This window comes from Homarus americanus, unplaced genomic scaffold, assembly GCF_018991925.1.
Source record: "Homarus americanus isolate GMGI-L3 unplaced genomic scaffold, GMGI_Hamer_2.0 scaffold32583, whole genome shotgun sequence".
Taxonomy (NCBI): domain Eukaryota; kingdom Metazoa; phylum Arthropoda; class Malacostraca; order Decapoda; family Nephropidae; genus Homarus; species Homarus americanus.
In genome coordinates this window covers 16,341,589-16,361,762 of record NW_024713129.1, presented here as the reverse complement: position 1 = coordinate 16,361,762, position 20,174 = coordinate 16,341,589, and the positions used below count along the sequence as shown (strand labels likewise).

The following is a 20,174-nucleotide window of genomic DNA, read 5'->3' as shown; positions in this document are numbered from 1 at the left end:
CCTGTCTATTTGTGTGTCTGTCTGTCAGTCACAATATGATTATGTCTGTATGTGTGTGTGTGTGTGTGTGTGTGTGTGTGTGTTGCCATCTGATTATCTATGTATCTATTTATACTCATGCTAGCTATGATATAACATGATGATGATAATGATAATGATGATGATGATAATAATGATGATGATGATATAAACATTGCATCTCTATTAGAACTGTATAACAACTCTACAGTACAAAGTCTCATCTACATAATTATCTACTAACCTTCCCTCAATGTTCTACGAGGTAAAATACACTACAAAATTCTACAAAACCCAATACAATAAGTTAAAACTCTTCTTCAAATCGACAAATGAAGGATTGATCATTGTTATTGACTTTGAATTAAAAGATCTTACATACGAGTCAAGAATGTCGTACAGTGTAGATAAAAATAACATACATTGTTATCGTACGTGAGTTATAATTATCATACATCAGGCAAACCACAGATGATGAGCCGTGATTGGTCAATAATGTAAACAAATAGATGTCTTATTTATAAACACATTGCAACAGATAACTATAGAATTGAGGATATAAATCAATAAAGATAACATGAAAATTAAACACCCCAGATTATTTTACCTGATGATTAAACACCCTAAAGCAATCTATAGAGGTTAAAATGGATGATATAAGATGGGGTGTCTAATCTTCACATGATCCTTTAATGATTTCTAAAACACACACACGAGGAGAAATTTCAACCAATAAGAATCACATAAACATTAATAGTCCAATAAATTGCTGTCCAACGAGGCAAGGAGAAACAGGTAGGGTGAGAGAGAGAGAGAGAGAGAGTGAGAGAGAGAGAGAGAGAACGGATATAAGTCGAGCAGTGAGGACGGTGCGTTCAGATAATCAGCAGGCAAAGTATTAAAACTATTATATGTTACAACTTTCTCTCTCACTCCTCTGTTTTTATTTACATGTACTACGTATCTTTTCAAGGAGTGTTTGGATTTCTCGTTTTTTTTTATTGTCTTTGGTAGTTCGTTTGTTTTTGTTATTTATTTATTCGTTGTGTTTGTTAACTGTGTACTTGTTTTGTGATCCCTTCCCTCCAGCAGAAGGATATTTCCCCTTCCTTCTACCCAGCCTACTCCTACCCTGCAGCAACCCCCCTTAACGCCCCCTGGAACTTCCCTTCCTTCAAGAAATTCCCCTCACCTCCTAGGGAAAGACAAGTATATATCTACCATTCTAAAAACACCCCAATACCTTCTTCTCTCCCCCCCTTCCTATCCTAGATTCCTCCCTAGAAATCCTCCAGAAATTCCCTAAAACTTTCCCCAGATTACTCCCCCTCCTCTCCTCTCCTCCACTCCATCTCTCTTCCCATCTCCTTCATCTCTTACTTATCCTTATTTCATCTCCATTCCATCTTTATCCATTTCTTCATCTCTCTTTAACCATCCTTATCCCTATTCTCATCTTCGATTTTCTGCCTATCTACAGTAGTCTTCTCCATCATTACCCCCACCCACCCCAACTCCACCATCACCACCACTATTCGACCTATCTCCACCACCAACTCGACCTATCACCACCACTATTCGACCCATCTCCACCACCAACTCCACCATCACCACCACTACCCACTCGACCCTCCCACCCCCAACCGCTCGTATCTAGGTGTATGCACGGTAGCAAATCTCATTTTCCTTTGGGATGTCGACAACGCTAGCAACTGAGACCGAACCCCTTTGGAATTCACCCAGTCACGGCACTAAACCTCATCTTCTGTGGGGCAATACAGTGCTTAGACACCTCCCTTGGCGGGCCCCCACCCTTAGAGACGAGAATCCCTAAGGAATATTATAGCCAGTAGAGATCTTAATGTGATGAGTGGTCGTGATGTCCCTTCTTGGTTGAGGTCTCGGGGCTTATCTCGGAGCTTCGTAAGTTGAATTCGTTTAGCTCCGAGACTCACTTGTGTGTGTTTATGTCTGGGTGAATATTTTTAGTATACTGTTTTATCCTTCGCTTGGCTTAACTCTCTTTTATTTTGTTTTTATTTTATTGGAATTAACTCTCTCTCTTTCTTTCTTTCTTTTTTGTTCTTTCTTTCTCTCTCTGTTTCTTGATCTCACTGTTTATCTCACCTCTCTCTCTCTCTCTCTCCCAGCACTTACTAGCTATGCACATTACAATACTCAATTGTCACCTGGTCGGATACCTTGCATCATCACAAATGACTGAAATCTTTAAGAAACCAAGTCATCTCACATCTGCATTCTCTCTCTCTCTGTCTCTCTCAGGGTACATACACACTCTCTCTCTCTCTCGGATGGTACACACACACAGACTCTCTCTCTCTCTCTCTCGGATGGTACACACACACACACACACAAACTCTCTCTCTCGGATGGTACACACACACACACACACACACACAGACTCTCTCTCTCTCTCTCTCCGGATGGTACACACACACACACACACACACACAGACTCTCTCTCTCTCTCTCCCCGACATAGGGTTAGTGTTATGTTCGATGCCTCACTCATTCACCTAACCTAACCTGGTCTTGGCAACAAAGGTTCTTATCAGTTAATGGGGAACAAGTACTCGTGTTCTGGCTTTGGATTCCACAGTGAATTTACTTAAGAGTTTCATAAAAAAAAATTAGGTCATGGTTGACTTCTCCTTCCCTTTCTCCTCTTCCCCTTCTTCTTCCCTATCTCTCTCCTACTTCCTCCCACTCCACTTCTTCCTTCCCCTCCTCCTCCTTCTCCCCTTCCTCATCTTTCTACCCATCCCCCTCTATCCTTCTCCCTTCCTCATCCTCCTCCTTCCATTCCCCCCTCCACCCACTTCCCATCCCCTCCTCCTCCTCCTCTTTCTACCCCATCCTCCTCCTCCCACCCCACTTCCTCCCTATCCCCCATCCCCTTCCTCCCTATCCCCCATCCCCTTCAGTAGCTTCACCTCGTCTATCCGTCTGCCTCGCTAGTGATCTCAATGCCTGATAACGATCTCGCTCGGCTCCCAGCACCAATATTTTGACAGACCGGATAATGAGATAATGCAAGGGCATGTGTACACTACAGTCGGCCCCTTAAAGCGTTCCTCGCATTCCCATCACTCGGGGTAAGGCCATGATGTCCGCCGTCTTCTTTGCATAAAATGTTGCTCAGTGTCTCCTCGATTCGGGTAGATTCCTATACTTTAATTTCTCTCTCTCTCTCTCTCTCTCTCTCTCTCTCTCTCTCTCTCTCTCTCTCTCTCAGAAAATAAGAAAAAAATGGCCTACAATACAATATCCTTCACACCTTAAATTATCCACCAATTAAAATTCAATTCGTAAAGTTAAGATGAAAAAATAAATAAATTGTCTTAAGAATCTCTAAGAATCTCCTTAACTGGTTGAATCATCTTCACTACAAATAACAAACCAATTAACATATAAATCAAACTAATTTTAGTATCATCTATTTTTTTTTACCTTCAATACACCTGGAGTAATTAGTATTATCTGAACAGGTGAGAGGTTGGTGATGAGGGAGGAAGGGTAAGGAAGGTGAGGTGAAGGAGGGATGGAGGGAGGAATGGAGGGATCGAAGGAGAGAGGGAGGGATCGAAGGAGAGAGGGAGGGATCGAAGGAGAGAGGGAGGTAGGGAAGAAGGGAGAGAGGGAGAGGGAAAAGGAGAGGGAGAGGGAGAGGGAGAGGGAGAGGGAGAGGGAGAGGGAGGGGGGGATTCCTAGCCTGGTTATAGCGACTTAGTTACCTAATTTGATACTCGTGTGAGTGACAGCCACTTGGAGGTGATGTGGGGTGGGCAGTGTATGTACGTTTCTCCCTTAATGATTTCTGCCGCATATGGTCGTTTGTGAGAGAGAGAGAGAGACGTGATTGTGTATTGTGCATTTATATATCTGTGTGTTTGTGCGTGTGTGTATGCGTGTGTATGTATATATGTTTGTTTATATACGTGTGTGTGTATATATATGCCTGTGTATGCATATGTGCGAAAAAACTATACCTTCAGATATTGATTTATGTAAGAACAAGAACAAAGAGAACAAGAACAAAAAGAAGAACAACAAGAACAAGAATGACAAGAACAAGAAGAACAAAGCGAAAAAGAAGAACAAGAACAAAGTGAAGAAGAACAAGAAGAACAAAGCGAAGCAGAACAAGAAGACTAATTTACATATCCCTGAGTCCTATGCATAGTTACCTCTCATATACCAATCACCTCAATCATAGGTGTGTGTGTGTGTGTGTGTGTGTGTGTGTGTGTGTGTGTGTGTGTGTACATTATGTCTGAGAAAGAAAGAAAGATAATTAATTCCCTAAACCACATTGACATGAGGGAGGCAAATTAAATACCTTTATTTTTATCACAGGTGACACTCATTAAATTAAATTGATCGTAGCTATACTGTTGGGCCCATCACATTACACAGGTAAGGAGCCCTCACCTTGCATCCTAATTAAGGGTTAGTACAAGAGTGCCGATGGCCCCTCTGGCATCTTCATGAGCCAGTAATGATTTAATATGAGCTGTTCCTATGTACATACATATATGTGGACAGCTAGAGTGACGTACGAACACACACACATATACATACAGGTACATATATACACACACACACACACACACACACACACACACACACACACCATAACAGTATATCTCCAGGCAGAATAAGGTTGGTGTCGTCCGCCTCCCCGACCCCCTTACCAAACAGCTCATTTACCACTCACAAATACTACAAATTCTCACAAATGTCAAGACACAGCGGTAAGAAACATGTATTTCTCAGTTCATGTCTTCCTCCATCTCCCATCTGATGTCCCAGCACGAGCTCATGAGAAGTATTTAAGAGTTTATTTCAGGGTCTGATATCTGGGTACGAGAATAGTCTGAGGGTAATATTTCAGGATCTGGTTTTGGGTCTGAATATTAGGAGATATTTAGGGCCTGATTTCTGAAGACTAGATTAAACGCGGCTAATTTAGAATATTCTGAATACTCTAATTTATATTTATAGAAGCTTATTTTAGATCTGATTTCTGAAGACTATATTAAACGCGACTATTTTAGAAAGATCTGAATATTAGGGCTTTATTTAGGGCCTGATTCTTAAAGAGTAGAGTGAACACGACCTAAATAACCCACATCTTTCCTTTAATAAACACCTAAAACCTTAATTCTGTAGTTTAAACTGAACTCAACTATGATTACAAAGTTTACATATCGTATAATTTCTAAAAAGGATAAATACAAAAAAAATAAAATAAAATGCATAAAAAAAAAGTTACCTAGAATTCCGTCTATTTCTGTCTCTTTTTATGTATATTAAGAAAGTAGACGGTGTGTAAATCTGTCCTCCTTCTACACGCTGGTCTGCATTCCTGTCTTCTGTATTCACGGCGTTAGAGTACCACTGTGGTCAAAACACCTTAATTGGTAGAGAGTTAAATTGTGCTTGTTAAGAGTCTGATTAGCTGTAACTTTATCTGTCTGTCTGTGTATTCCTCTGTGTGTGTGTGTGTGTGTGTGTGTGTATTGTACTGTAATGTCGTAAGCAGCAATAAAACAATACTCAAACAGCTTTATCACAATACATAAATTAACATAAAATAAAATAAGCACAAACTACATCCACTTAGACATGATCAACAACACTAAGGAGGTCAATCCGGGGTCAAGTGTTTCAATTTCAGGTCGATATTGGAGTATTTTTGTTCATTGGTTAAAAATCTATTGAGTTAAAGTTTGTTGGTGGTCTACTGTTGTGTTTGAGAAGTGAGCTTAGTGATAGAGTAGTGAGCTTAGTGATAGAGGAGTGAGCTTAGTGATAGAGGAGTGAGCTTAGTGATAGAGAAGTGAGCTTAGTGATAGAGGAGTGAGCTTAGTGATAGAGGAGTGAGCTTAGTGATAGAGAAGTGAGCTTAGTGATAGAGGAGTGAGCTTAGTGATAGAGGAGTGAGCTTAGTGTCAGAGAAGTGAGCTTAGTGATAGAAGAGTGAGCTTAGTGTCAGAAAAGTGAGCTTAGTGTCAGAGAAGTGAGCTTAGTGTCAGAGGAGTGAGCTTAGTGATAGAGGAGTGAGCTTAGTGATAGAGGAGTGAGTTTAGTGATAGAGGAGTGAGCTTAGTGATAGAGGAGTGAGCTTAGTGTCAGAGAAGTGAGCTTAGTGTCAGGAAAATGAGGAACTTATTTGTAGTGGTGTTTTGTGATGGAAAGTAAAATAGTTGTGTTTATTATCTTAAATCTTCCTTACATATTGAGAGCTGACACACACACACACACACAGATACGCACACATAGATACACACACACACACACACACACACACACACAGATACACACACACACACACACAGATACACACACACACACACACACACATAGATACACACACACACACACACACACACACACACAGATACACACTCCATCATTGGATTTTTTTTCTATAAATTAACACAGACTGGTAATTTCCTGTCACATATTACTATCACGTGCATAACTAAATATCCAATCAATATCTTTTAAATTAACGCTACAACAATTCACGGTCAAATAACACCAGAAGACAAAAACATAAACAAAAATAACCTAACCTAACCAAATCTAACCTAACCTAACCAACCCTAAATATCACAAGACGAGGAAGCAAACTGACTTGACTGATTGCATTATTTCTCGTCTTTGCTCACACTTAAGAACCAAACAGACACTGTAAAGGTATAGTGTAGTGTGTTATGGTGACAATATGACTCACTGTACATAAATATCCACAAAGGTCTCGACACTAGGGGGGGGGGGTGGGCAGTGTGATGGTGGGAGCGATATGGCAAAACAGGAGGAAGTTATATTGTCTTCCTAGAGTTATTTTAGGTGCAACGTATTGATAGAGAGAGAGATAAGCAAGTAGGTTTGGTTAGGTTAGGTTTGGTTAGGTTAGGTTGGGTTAGGTTAGGTTTGGTTAGGTTAGGTTGGGGGAGAGAGAGAGAAAGACAGACAAGCAAATTGATTGATAGATACATACATATATACATAGACAAAATAATACATACATGGAAGTATAAATAACAATACACACACCCACACACACACACGCACACACACACACACACACACGCGCGCACGTTCATAAACAACAGAATCCTGTGTACTGTTTCCTCTTCTCTACACTACTGTTGAATATTTATGTTTACTGTTGGCTCCATGCTCCTGAGGGCCCGTTAGCGACAAGGTGATAGTAGGTCGGCACTGCACTCAACCACCACCACTTCCTAAACTGTCAAGGTAGGGGTTGAGAATACTCCGGGTGTGATCCAGCGATTCTTTGGACAGGAGTCGAGCACTGTATCATCTCGACCACCACATCTTATTGTTTACTCTGACTAAAATATAAAAAAATTGTTTGTTTTCATTTCATCTCTCCCACAGGCGAGTGTTCCCTGGCAGGGTTCGGTCTGCCCGCGGTGGGTGTGGCTACACCTTCCCCTAGCCACGCCCACCTGGACTACAACGACAATGTCACGCCCACACCTATGACCACCGCCCACATGGGTGAGGGAGGAGGGGGACCCCACTACACAACCCACAGTGGGTTGATGGGTGGATCATATCACACGAGTGGGCTGGGTGGGCAACTGGAGTGTTCCCTAAGGTCTATCCACCCCGGGGGCGGCCACGGTGGTGGGCTCATGTATGGCCCCACCCTCCTCCTTCCCCACCTCCAACACCAGCAACACCACCACCCCCGGGGGCTAGAGCCTTACCCTGGTGGGGGCGGCGGGGCTCGCTGGGAGGCCGGCGGGGCGTCTCGCGGGGCCGCGGACAAGGCCCGCAAGGAGCAGCGCATCAGGCGCCCTATGAACGCCTTCATGGTCTGGGCCAAAGTTGAACGGAAGAAACTGGCAGACGAGAACCCCGACCTACACAACGCTGACCTGTCCAAGATGCTGGGTGAGTAGCTGTGTGTGTGTGTGTGTGTGTGTGTGTGTGTGTGTGTGTGTGTGTGTGTGTGTGTGTGTGTGTGTGTGTGTGTGTGTGTGTGTGTGTGTGTGTGTGTGTGTGTGTGTGTGTGTGTGTGTGTGTGTGTGTGTGTGTGTGTGTGTGTGTGTGTGTGTGTGCGTGTGTGTGTGTGTGTGTGTGTGTGTGGAGGGAGGGGTAGGGGTGTTACATTCTCCTGTGTAATTAACTGTTTTACACGTATAGATACACTATATCACGTGATGTCTCAGAAAACTTAATCACGTGTCGTTAGTGAACATCATTGTCCTAGGGCGGCAGTATACTGTACACCCCTGGGACACCTCTGTACCCTTCACCGCCTGCTGGAGTGGATAAGGACAAGAACGGTCTGGTGTATGTGTCAACAACCTAACTTCAGACTCGTCAAACCTTCCATCTGAATGATACTGACCAGGTGAACCTAACCTAACCTAACCTAACCTAGCCCAACCCAACCTAACATAACCTAACCTAGCCCAACCTAACCTAACCTAACATCCTCTCATCATTCACGTCGTCTCATATAAACTCCCCATTCTGTCTAATTTCACGACAAAAGACGCAAAATCTGTTTACTACTGATATCTTATACAAACAGGTCTTGGACACAGACCCTCCAACACACACGGCCCACACGCTCTCTCAGCCTCTTTATATATACACATGAGGAGTGGACAGGAGAGTACAGGAGTGGACAGGGGTGGACAGGAGAGTACAGGAGTGGACAGGGGTGGACAGGAGTGTACAGGAGTGGACGGGGGTGTACAGGAGTGGAGAAGAGAGTACAGGAGTGGACAGGCGTGGATAGTGTCTACAGTTGGAGGTGAAGGTGAGGGTCAACAGGTTAATAGTGGCCATCAAGGTAAGTACCGCAGGTAGTGTCAGGTAGTGATGGTCCAGTGTGTGTGTGTGTGTGTGTGTGTGTGGGAAGAGGTACACACTTCTGTTATTTTCCTGTGGATTTTGTCGTTTTTAAATGAATAATGTACAGACATGCAGCACAACACTGGATCCCACGTAATTATCACACACCTGGCGATCTTCCGTCTGGCGTAGGCTTTCATAAAATCAAAATGAAGTAATCTAACAATATATTACGTCACGCGGAGGAGAGGAGGCAAGCGTACGTTAGTCTGGCGAAAACTTCCACATGGATATCTTTGGGAAATGGACAGCTGGTAAATTGTGGGAGGAGAGAAAGAGGGAGCCTGGCGAACGTGTGCCTGGCGTAAACTTCTCATCGTGGAATGGTCACTGAAGGAAAAACAAATGAGTGTTATCTGGCGTAGTGTCAATGACTGTATCACTATAGGGTGTACACGACCGCCTGGCGTTGGCTAGCGCTTTTACTGGCAATGGTATTGACCTGAGACCTCAAGAGGGTAATGGTCAGTGTCTCTCCAGGTTTTATCTCGAGGTTTACTGTCTCCTTCCCTCCCTTGTCTCTCCTTCCCCCTTTCCTCGTCCTTCCTTCCCTGCTTGTCCTTCCTTCCCTCCCTTGTCTTTCCTTCCCCCTTTCCTCGCCCTTCCTTCCCTGCTTGTCCTTCCTACCCTGCCTACCTCTCCTTCCCCCTTTTGTGCCCCATCTCCTTCCTCTCCTCCCTCCTCCCCCTCTCCCACCCCCACCCACCATCCCATTACACACACATGGAAACCCACTTATAGAAGAACGTTCATCTAGCAGAAGCAAGTGATAAGTTGCCACAAGTTAATTTATTAGTTTGTTTACGAAGCGTTGATATGGTGAGAGAGAGAGAGAGCGAGAGAGAGAGCGAGAGAGAGAGAGAGAGAGAGAGAGAGAATGTTAAAACAATGATCTCATAAGAAAAAAACGAAACATATAAATAAAGAATGAATAATAATAATAATAATAATAATAATCAACAAATGTTTTTAAAAGTGATTGATAGAATAAAATTAAATCATTCTACCCTATAACTCCAGCTATTTTCAGTAATCATTCACACACAAGTAACTAAAACAAGATGAATGGATATCATGTTATCATTCACGCCAATTTAACTACGCTATCATGGTCTTGTTATTTGCGCTAACACATTACCTGTCCACTTAAAAACACCAGTTAGTTTTTGTTAATCTTGTTCACGGATAGTTAACCTAGATATGTTAAATTATTGTTTTCATTCACACGTTAAGTCGTAAATTTAACATGTGGTTAATGTTAATAAGGTGAGGTTATTAATTTAGGATGATGGTTTATTGATTCGTAATTTATACATACATACATACATACATACATACATACATACACACATACATACATACATACACACATACATACATACATACATTCCTTCCTTTCCCATTTCCTCTTTTATTTCTATCTCCTTCCCTCCTTCCCTCACTCCTTATCGTTTTGTCTCTCCCATATTCTTTCCTTTTCTTACATCTATCTGTCTATATCTCTTCTTTCTTGTTCTCTCTCTCCCTTCTTCATCTTTCTCTCTCTCTCTCTCTTCTTCTATAGTCTTTCACCTTCCTCTGCCTCTCCTTCCCTTCCTCTCACCTCTCTCCCTCTCACCACCTCCCTCCCCTCCCTCTCTTTACCCCCTCCCTCCCACCTCCTCCCCTCCCTCTCCCCACCCCCTCCTCTCACCTCCCCTCCCCTCTCACCACCCCCCCCTCCCTCCCACCTCCTCCCTCCCCTCTCCCCCACCTCCCTCTCCCCTCCCCCTCCCCTCTCACCACCTAGCCCCCCCTTTCCACCACTCCCTCGACCACCCTAAAGGACTGGAAAAGAATTTACAAGGCGCAGGTCTCAGGCTTGATTATCATATAAGCAAGTAATAATGCGCCAAATACCCAGGGGATTTACCATGCGTCCACTCACCTACCAAATTGGCGCATGGAACTACATTATGCGTGTGTGCGTGCGTGTGTGTGTGTGTGTGTGTGTGCGTGTGTGTGTGTGTGTGTGTGTGATTCAGGCTTCTATGTTATGTTGTATTATTAATGTTATGATTATGTTAAGTTATATATCTATATTGAATTTCTATTTATGTTAAGTTATTGTTATATTTATGTTATATCTTTTATGTTAAGGTATATCTAGTTTAGGGTTTGTTATTGCGTATTGTATATTATATTTGTTTGTGTTTGTTTTGCGTTTGTTTTGCGTTTTGTTTTGTTTTGTTTGTTTGTGTTTGTTTTGCGTTTGTTTGTTTGTTTGCGTTTGTTTGTGTTTGTTTGTTTGTTTATTTTGTGTTTGTTTGTGTTTGTTTTGTGCTTTTTGTTTGTTTTTTTGTGTTTGTTTTGTGTTTGTTTTGCGTTTGTTTTGCGTTTGTTTTGCGTGTTTGTTTTGCGTTTGTTTTGCGTTTGTTTTGCGTTTGTTTGTGTTTGTTTTGTGTTTGTTTTGCGTTTGTTTGTGTTTGTTTGTGTTTATTTTGTGTTTGTTTGTGTTTGTTTTGCGTTTGCAAGAAATTGATTCAGTGTAAATGTCTGATTAAACTATACATAAAATAATTAGTTTATTGTACGATATACTGAACTACTTTTTCAATACTTTTAATACTTTTTGGAAAACTCTGATTTACATAGTTACGAGGCATTCAACACCCCTCCCTCCCTACACTACTCATCCTCACCTCCCACCCCCTCACCACACCCCTGCTCCACCCTCACCCACCCAAAGAAAAGGAATGCTGTATGATTGTAATTGTTGGAAATAATGAAATAAAAACAACGAACAATGAGAACAGATTCCTAGCAGAGAGAGAGAGAGAGAGAGAGAGAGAGAGAGAGAGAGAGAGAGAGAGATTTTTTTACCCACTATTATTGCTACATCGGTCGTATTATCACACCGTCACATCGTTAGAGAGAGAATTTTGTATTATTAAATTATACAACGAACATGTAGCTAGTACGATAAGGTGAGGTAACAATGCTTGAGGATTAAATGATATCGTGGCTAACAGTGAGGGACATATTAAAAAAAAATGACTATCGGTGTTTTATCTAATTTAAGGGATCATGTATATAACTTACTTTACGATATAAATACTTTTTTACCTATTTTATGTTAGAAATATTTTTTTTTTACCTACTTTAAGATAGAAATACTTTTTTCTTACTTTATTATATACTTTTTTATTTAATTAAGACACGGTGTGATTAATGGTGGTGGGAAAACGTAGGTTAGATCCAATGGTTTATTCTAAGATATTTTGGCAGGAAATAAAACAATATCCAAGTATCATTTATACTCGTAGACTTATTTAAAAACATTTAACTACAATTTATCTGCACATTCGTAAAAAATAATAGTTACTGGAAATACAGGCGTGGAAACGTTAGTAAAAAGATATTGGATTGTACTAAGAATTGATTGGGATATACATGTTAGGTTCGGCACCCAGTGTTGACATTATGGAGCTCTGTGGGATAACGGTACTAAACTATTAACGGAAGATTATATGAATTAAACTTACTATACAAACCTAATCTAACTACCGTATAGCCTAGTTTATAATTCAATCTTATTTTATTATTTAGTTAGGTTAGTGTGGTTTATATAGTGTTTTATAAATGGTTTTAGTGTCGTAGTACTCTCACAGTCCTCGGGTTTGTTTACATATGACGTCACGGCAGTGTTTATTGTGATTTTTCTAACTCTATCCACCTGTTTCTGTCGTAAAAACAATGTATTTAGTAATGAAATAACAAATTTGTCGTAAAAATCAAGAGTAATAAAGAATGTCTAAATAGCATAACGGGATAACATATAATAGCACATGGTTGACACACACACACACACCAAAAAAAAAATCAAGGTCAACCAGTTGTTTGTATTTTGGTCCGTGTTTGGTGCATTACAAGGAACCACTTCAGTCTCGTTTTTAATTTTGTTTTTTTGGTGTGTATTTTCATCTCAGGAAGTGTGTGTGTGTGTGTGTGTGTGTCATGTCTTATAGGTTACAGTACAAGGTTATGTACCACAAGCTTGTACTTCCTTACCTTCATCTGTAACTACGTAAAATATTAAATAACTTTCTGTGACATTCGATACTGTTGTAAATAACTCTTGAGTTGAAATTACTTTACTGACTTCCTTAATGGCGAGAGTTATTTTATATCTTTTGTTTTCTCAATAGTATATACTGTTATTAACGTATATAATGACACAGGTATATTGTTGGTGATATATGACAAAATATGTCTTCCTGTGATTATATAAGTACAGTATAAATATATTTACTCAGATGTATCGAATTAACTTTATATAATTTGAGTTATTTATTCCCAGTAACTCAAAATATAACGTTATGGTGTTTCGTTACATATGAGTGAAAATTTTCCGGGGGGGGAGGGTGAGGCATCTGTGGTGAGGCCATCTGAGGGGTGAGGCCATCTGCGAGGGGTGAGGCCATCTGCGAGGGGTGAGGCCATCTGCGAGGTGAGGCCATCTGCAGGAGCTAAGGCCAGTTGCTGGGAGGGTCATCAAGAATGTTCCCAGTGCACCATAAATAGTAAATATTAGGTCAGGTTAGGTTAGGTTAGGTTGTTCAGGAGGCGGATCAGTCCTAGCCAGCAGTAGGAGTGGTGGACGAAGGAGGTTTTTCTAAAGACGACCCGGCGGCGTCCTGTAGGCCAACGTGACCTTGTTATAAGAGAGACGGTAGCGGTGCCTTTGGTAGTAAGTTATGCTAGGTCATCTGTATACTGACTCGACACTACACTACACAACACAAGCCGCCATAACACTACACTACACTGAAATCCAATATGAATATCTACATATATATATATATATATATATATATATATATATATATATATATATATATATATATATATATATCTTGATAAAATCACACGGGAAAAGGGGAAACAACGGAGCACCTTAGCTTTCGTCTTTATTCAAGACATCTTCAGAGGCAACTGGATTACATGGACAGAGAGGCTTAAATATACAGGGTGACCTTAAAAACATGAGGTCAGGTCATAATGATGTCATCCACTAATCCCCACACCAACACACACGTAGAGGAGCTTAAGAGAAGGGGGGTGACGTGACTAGTCAGGTCAGGTCAAAAATAAGGGACCCACTAAATAACTATCATACATCTAGATCAAAGGTTTTCAAAGCATTTTTGACCCTGGGCCACTGACAAATAAATTTATGTAACATATTATCAGTTTTGAACTGACCATCACTAATATGTTACATATTTTATCAAGATATATATATATATATATATATATATATATATACCACACCTATTTTAATTTCCCCCCAAAAAGTAAAAAAAATAAAACAGTAATCAATGCCATCTGGGTCTGACTGTCACTCACTGGTACTCCGGTCACTCGTCAGTAATGAGGTCAGCTTGACGGGCACTTCCGGGCGGTGGCGAGGCAGTAGGAAAGTGTCAACGTCGGCTACCAGGGAGCCTTGTCATAGTTCAACACATATTTTAAGAGTGACAGTACCAGCAAGTGACTGACTTAACACCCGGTTGTACAGCACAGAGAGACAGAGAGAGTTACAAGGTTTTGATAAGGTTTCAATTTTATTAATTAATTAGCCATGATACTGATTGATTGATAGATTGATAGTAAGATATATGTTGTTATGTATAGTGATTTTATAATGACTCGAATGGTGTTATCAGGTATTAGTGAGTATCTCTCTCTCTCTCTCTCTCTCTCTCTCTCTCCCATCTCGTGTTTATTGTTTTCACAGGTGACCTTCAGATCATCTCGGATATCGTCTTGATCGTGAACACCAATTAAAAATAAATAAATAACGTTTGTGAGTCTTGGAAGGTGGTGAGGTCAAAGTTCATGCCCTCACGGTGGTACAGTAGCAAGGATTGACTTCACTAGTTAGTGCTGAAGCAAGGATTGACTTCACTAGTTAGTACTGAAGCAAGGATTGACTTCACTAGTTAGTACTGAAGCAAGGATTGACTTCACTAGCTAGTACTGAAGCAAGGATTGACTTCACTAGTTAGTACTGAAGCAAGGATTGACTTCACTAGTTAGTACTGAAGCAAGGATTGACTTCACTAGCTAGTATTGAAGCAAGGATTGACTTCACTAGCTAGTATTGAAGCAAGGATTGACTTCACTAGTTAGTACTGAAGCAAGGATTGACTTCACTAGTTAGTACTGAAGCAAGGATTGACTTCACTAGTTAGTACTGAAGCAAGGATTGACTTCACTAGCTAGTACTGAAGCAAGGATTGACTTCACTAGTTAGTACTGAAGCAAGGATTGACTTCACTAGTTAGTACTGAAGCAAGGATTGACTTCACTAGTTAGTCTCTTTCTCTCTCTCTTCCTTGTTTTTGTTTGTTTATCTGTTTGCTTCGGTGTTTATCGCTTTATTCTATGGTTATTTTACGTTATTTTCTTTGTTGTCTTTCTATTTATCCTCTCTCTCTCTCTCTCTCTCTCTCTTTATCCCACTCTGATTTATCCTTTAATAATTCTCTATATCCAATCCCCAATCCCTAACTCCCATTCTCTCTCCCCATCCACACCCCATTTTCTACCCATCCCACCTGTTACTCCTATCCACACCTTCCCCCCTCCCCCTCTTCTCACCCACCCCCCCACTCACCTCGCCATCATCATCACAAACTCGAAGGACGTTATCTTAGACCATAAATAAATTAGCGATGGAGACCTGAGCAAGGGGACCTCGTAACTCTGGCGGGGACTCCTCAAGGGGCGATACTATCACCACCTCAATTTGTATTCGTGTCTCTTCTTCCTCTTCCTCCTCCTCCTCTTCTTCCTCCTGAGTTCGTTTATCTTCTTATTATTATTTTTCTTAATTTATTAATTTTCTTCATTTTCTTCTTTTTATTTTTATTTTTCTATTATTTCTCTCTATTCTTCCTTTACTTGCTTCTTTCCCTTCTTCTTTCTTTTCAATCTCTTATCCTCTCCTTCTTCTTTCTCATCTCCTCCTCCTCCTCCTCCTCCTCCTCCCTCTCTCCTCCTCCTCTCCTCTTCCTCCTCTCCTCTTCCTCCTCTCCTCCTCCTCTTCCTTCTTCTCCTCCTCCTCCTCCTCCTCTTCCTTCTTCTCCTCTTCCTTCTTTTTCTTCTCCTCCTTCCTTCCTCTCTCTCCTTCCTCTTCCTTCTTCTTCCTCTCCTTCCTCCTTCCTTCTTCCTCCTCTCTTCCTCCTATACTATTCACTCACCTGCTGGAATCTAAAAAACTGGTTCCCGAGACAGTGAATTATCAGGTCCATAACAGTGGATATTTGATGGAAGAGGTGAAGAGGGGGAGGGAAGGGAATGGGTGTGGTGAAGAGGGAGAAGGGATGGGTGGTGTGAAGAGGGGAGGGAAGGGGATGGGTGGTGAAGAGGGAGGGAGTGTGTGTGAGTAGTGAAAAGGAGGATGGGTGGTGGAAGAGGAGGAAGAAGTGGTATGGAAGGGGGTGAAGGGGTGGTGATGGAAGAAGCGGGTTGAAAGAGAGGGGGAAGGGTGATGGAAGAGGGAAGGGGGAATTGATGGTAAAGGGTAGGGAATGGGTAGAAGAGAGGTGGGTAAAAGGAAGGGGAATAATGACATGAAGGACTTTAACTGGTAATGAAGAGGAAGAGAAGGAGGAAGGAAGAGTAAGAAGAAGGAAGGAAGGAGGAAGAAGGAGAAACGGACATGAGGTAATGAAGAATAGAGAAAGAAGATGTAGAATAAAGAAAGATGCGTTTAACAGGAAGAGAAAGAGGAAATGGAAGAAAGACAGATTGGAAAATAAATGGCGTAAGGTGAGTAAACGAAGGAATTACTGAGAGTGACACTAAACCGTAAACAAAACCCAACAAACAATTACCATTTTGAGATGAAAACAAAAGAAAACAAAGAACAAAACAAAAAAACATTGAAATCTAAACTAATTACCATAGCTAATTACCTTAACTAATTACCTAAGGTGATATTGAACAGGTAGAGTGAGCACCTGTACTCTTACTCCCTACACTGACCTTCTAATTTGACCTTTGACCGATTTGACCTTTGACCTATTTGACCTTTGACCTATTTGTTACTTTTTAAGTCGTTGGTCCACTTAATAGATAATTTGTCACATGATTTTCTTATCTATATAATTATGCTAAGTACAGGTAAATGAGATTAGTTTAATTAACCTTTTGTGGTATATTACAGTACATTATAAAAGCCGATTATTATAACTATTATTATCATTATTTACATCATTATAATTAAATATCGTTAGTAATAATCCTGGGTATAATTATAGAGATTGTACTATCATTATTGTAATTATACGTTATATGAGTTTCATTATCACTTCTCACAAATGTTATGATAATTAACGGGATGAATATAATTATAATATTACTTTTTTTTGGAGGGGGTAAGCATAGGGGTGAGGGCATAGGAAGGGTAGGGTGGGTGGGAGTAAAGAAGGGTGTAGGTGGGGGTAAGAGATAAAAGGCAGGAGGTGGTGGGAAGGTAGGAAGTGATATGCAAGCAGAAGGTGTGTGAAGGATGATTTTTAGGTGAATTTGATTTGTCAAATTCATATTTGGATTCATTTTACTATAAACCATGTACAGAATCAAGTTTAATACCCTTGATATTTTGTCCACCTGAGTTTGATCGGGCAGTAAGGGGAGCCGAGTCATGTAAGAAGCTAGGTTGTGGGTAGGGATGGGGTGGGTAGGGATGGGTGGGGTTGGGGATGGGTGGGTGGGTTGGGGATGGGTGAGTTGGGGATGGATGGGTTGGGGATGGATGGGTGGGTGGGGATGGGTGAGTTGAGGATGGATGGGTGGGTGGGTGGGTGGGGATGGGTGGGATCCGTACATTTTCATTGGCGATAAGTGACCTACTCATTAACCAATCAGAACTAATGTTATTCTCAAAACTTCAGGTGAGTTGTTCATTACACACACATACAGGTAAACAGTGCTGTATGTATGTATGTATGTATGTATGTATGTATGTATGTATGTATGTATGTGTGTATGTATGTATGTGTGTATGTGTGTATGTATGTATGTATGACAAAAACAGACAAAAAAATAATGATCAATATTCAAAAATTAATTTTTTTTATATAATTTTTTTGTCAACAACGAAAACTAAAACAAGGAAATAACACTTGTCCAAAATTTGAACTTAATTAAGAAAAAAATAATAAATAACGAAAGAAAACATTGCAATTCATTATATCAAAAACAAGTTATGAAACCACCAGCGCCTTATTGGTCATTATAACGGGGTTGCATTGTGTTCCTGGTGACCCCCCTGGCAGGTATTTCCTTCAGTATAAATAAGAATATAGATGTTATCAGTGACCGTATCATTATCTTCATTATTATCGTCATTATCATCATCATCATCATCATCATTAACTTATGCTACAGAACGAACACCACCTCCACCTCCCTTCTCTCTCCCTATCTGGCCCTGTAACGCCCTTAATCTCCCTGTAGATATAACACCTCCAATCATCCTAATCTCCCTATGTAATAACTCCCTCCAATCACCCAACCTAACCTAACACCACTCAGGTATCCTTCTTAATACAATCTTTACACCTGTACTGCTCACCTGTGTTCCTAATATACAATCAACTCAGGTAAACACAGGTATTAGCAGGTAAGCTCGTGCCTCTGCCCCCCTCCCCCACTACCAGGTAGAGCAGTGATTAGCGGCTCGTAAAAGATGCTGTGTCCTAAACTTAACCCACATTTTCATGACTTCCAGCTGCCAATTATCTTTAGCAGTTATCATACGAAAGTGCTTGTCTTTATTTTTTTGTAATTTCTGGGGCAACAAACATGGTGTTGTTTTTTTGGTTGGTTTTGCTGGTTTTTGGTTGGTTTTTGGTTGGTTTTTGGTTGGTTTTTGGTTGGTTTTTGGTTGGTTTTTGGTTGGTTTTTGGTTGTGGTAGAGTTTTTGTGTGTTTGGTCTGATCATTGTTTCTCCCTCATTGAAATCTCTCAGTTGGGAGAGAGAGAGAGTTTTGAAATTTAAATTACAGTAATCAAGGGGTTAAATTATTCTACTCAAGAGGTTAAATTATAGTAATCAAGGGGTTAAATTATTGTTCTCAAGAGGTTAAATTATCCTACTTACTGGGTTTAATTACCAAACTTAATGGGTTAAATCATCGTACTTAAGGGGATAATTATCGTACTCATGGGTTAAGTTATAGTACTCAATGGGTTGAATTTATCGGACTCAAGGGGTTAACTCGTATTTCTAGAGTTCGTAAGATCTAAATTTTGTCCTTAAATAAGTTAAATGTTTAAGTCTTTCTCTCTCTCTCTCTCTCAGTCTGTCTCTCTGTCTTCTCTCTCTCTCTCTCTCTCTCTCTCTCTTTCTGTCTGTCTGTCTATGGTTCGTCTGTCTGGGTCTGTCTTCGTCTGTCTGTCTGTCTGTCTGTCTGTCTGTCTGTCTGTCTATCTCCCCTTGTCTGTACTGTAAAAAAAATAACTGATATAAATACCACTGGACCTACACTACTGCCTCTCTCCTTGTCCCATTTAACTGAATTATTTAATTAATAATTTTTTTTCCCAGGATTCACGGACGCTTGAAATGACATGCATAATAGATATGTATTTTTTCTATGTATATTAATATTTCCGGTTCGTTATATCTTTAGGGAAAATATATTGGAGTAGTTTTAATATTTACAGTGAAAAATCGAGATGGAATTTTGTGGGATAATTAATTTTAGTTTTTTTTTATTTAGTTTTTATCAGTTTTTGTATTGGTAGTTATTGATTATATTTATTTTATTAAATTTTTGGTAATTAATTATATTTTGTGGAATTTTTTTACACATTTAAAATTCTTGATAAATTCTGATTTCTTTTACAATATTTTTTTCTGAATAATTACTCATAAAACAGAAGAAAAAAATTATCATATATATATATAATTTTATGTTATAAAAGAAAAATATTTATTATGAAAAGAAATTGAAGGAATTTGTATTTTTTTCTCAGGGAAGAAATTAAATAAATTCTTTCTTGTCTGCTAATCATATTTTTCTCTCCCTAAAATCAGTTTCTTTGTAGTAGTCTTATGTTAACTGTTTATCAAGTTATCTCTATCATGCTTTCTCACTTCTTCCTTCCTTCCTTCCCTCCTTCCTTCCGTTGCTTCCTTCCTCTGCTTCATATTTTGTTTCTCTCTCTCT

General features: G+C 40.2%; 1 protein-coding gene across 1 annotated transcript in view; it reads left to right on the top strand.

The window, feature by feature from the left end:
- Window positions 1–20,174, top strand: part of LOC121871192 (trithorax group protein osa-like) — a 101,794-nt gene that overhangs the window by 14,627 nt on the left and 66,993 nt on the right. The window contains exon 2 of the mRNA XM_042373365.1: window positions 7,453–7,974. Coding sequence (XP_042229299.1) covers window positions 7,453–7,974 — 522 coding nt within the window. The remainder of the gene's footprint in view (window positions 1–7,452; window positions 7,975–20,174) is intronic.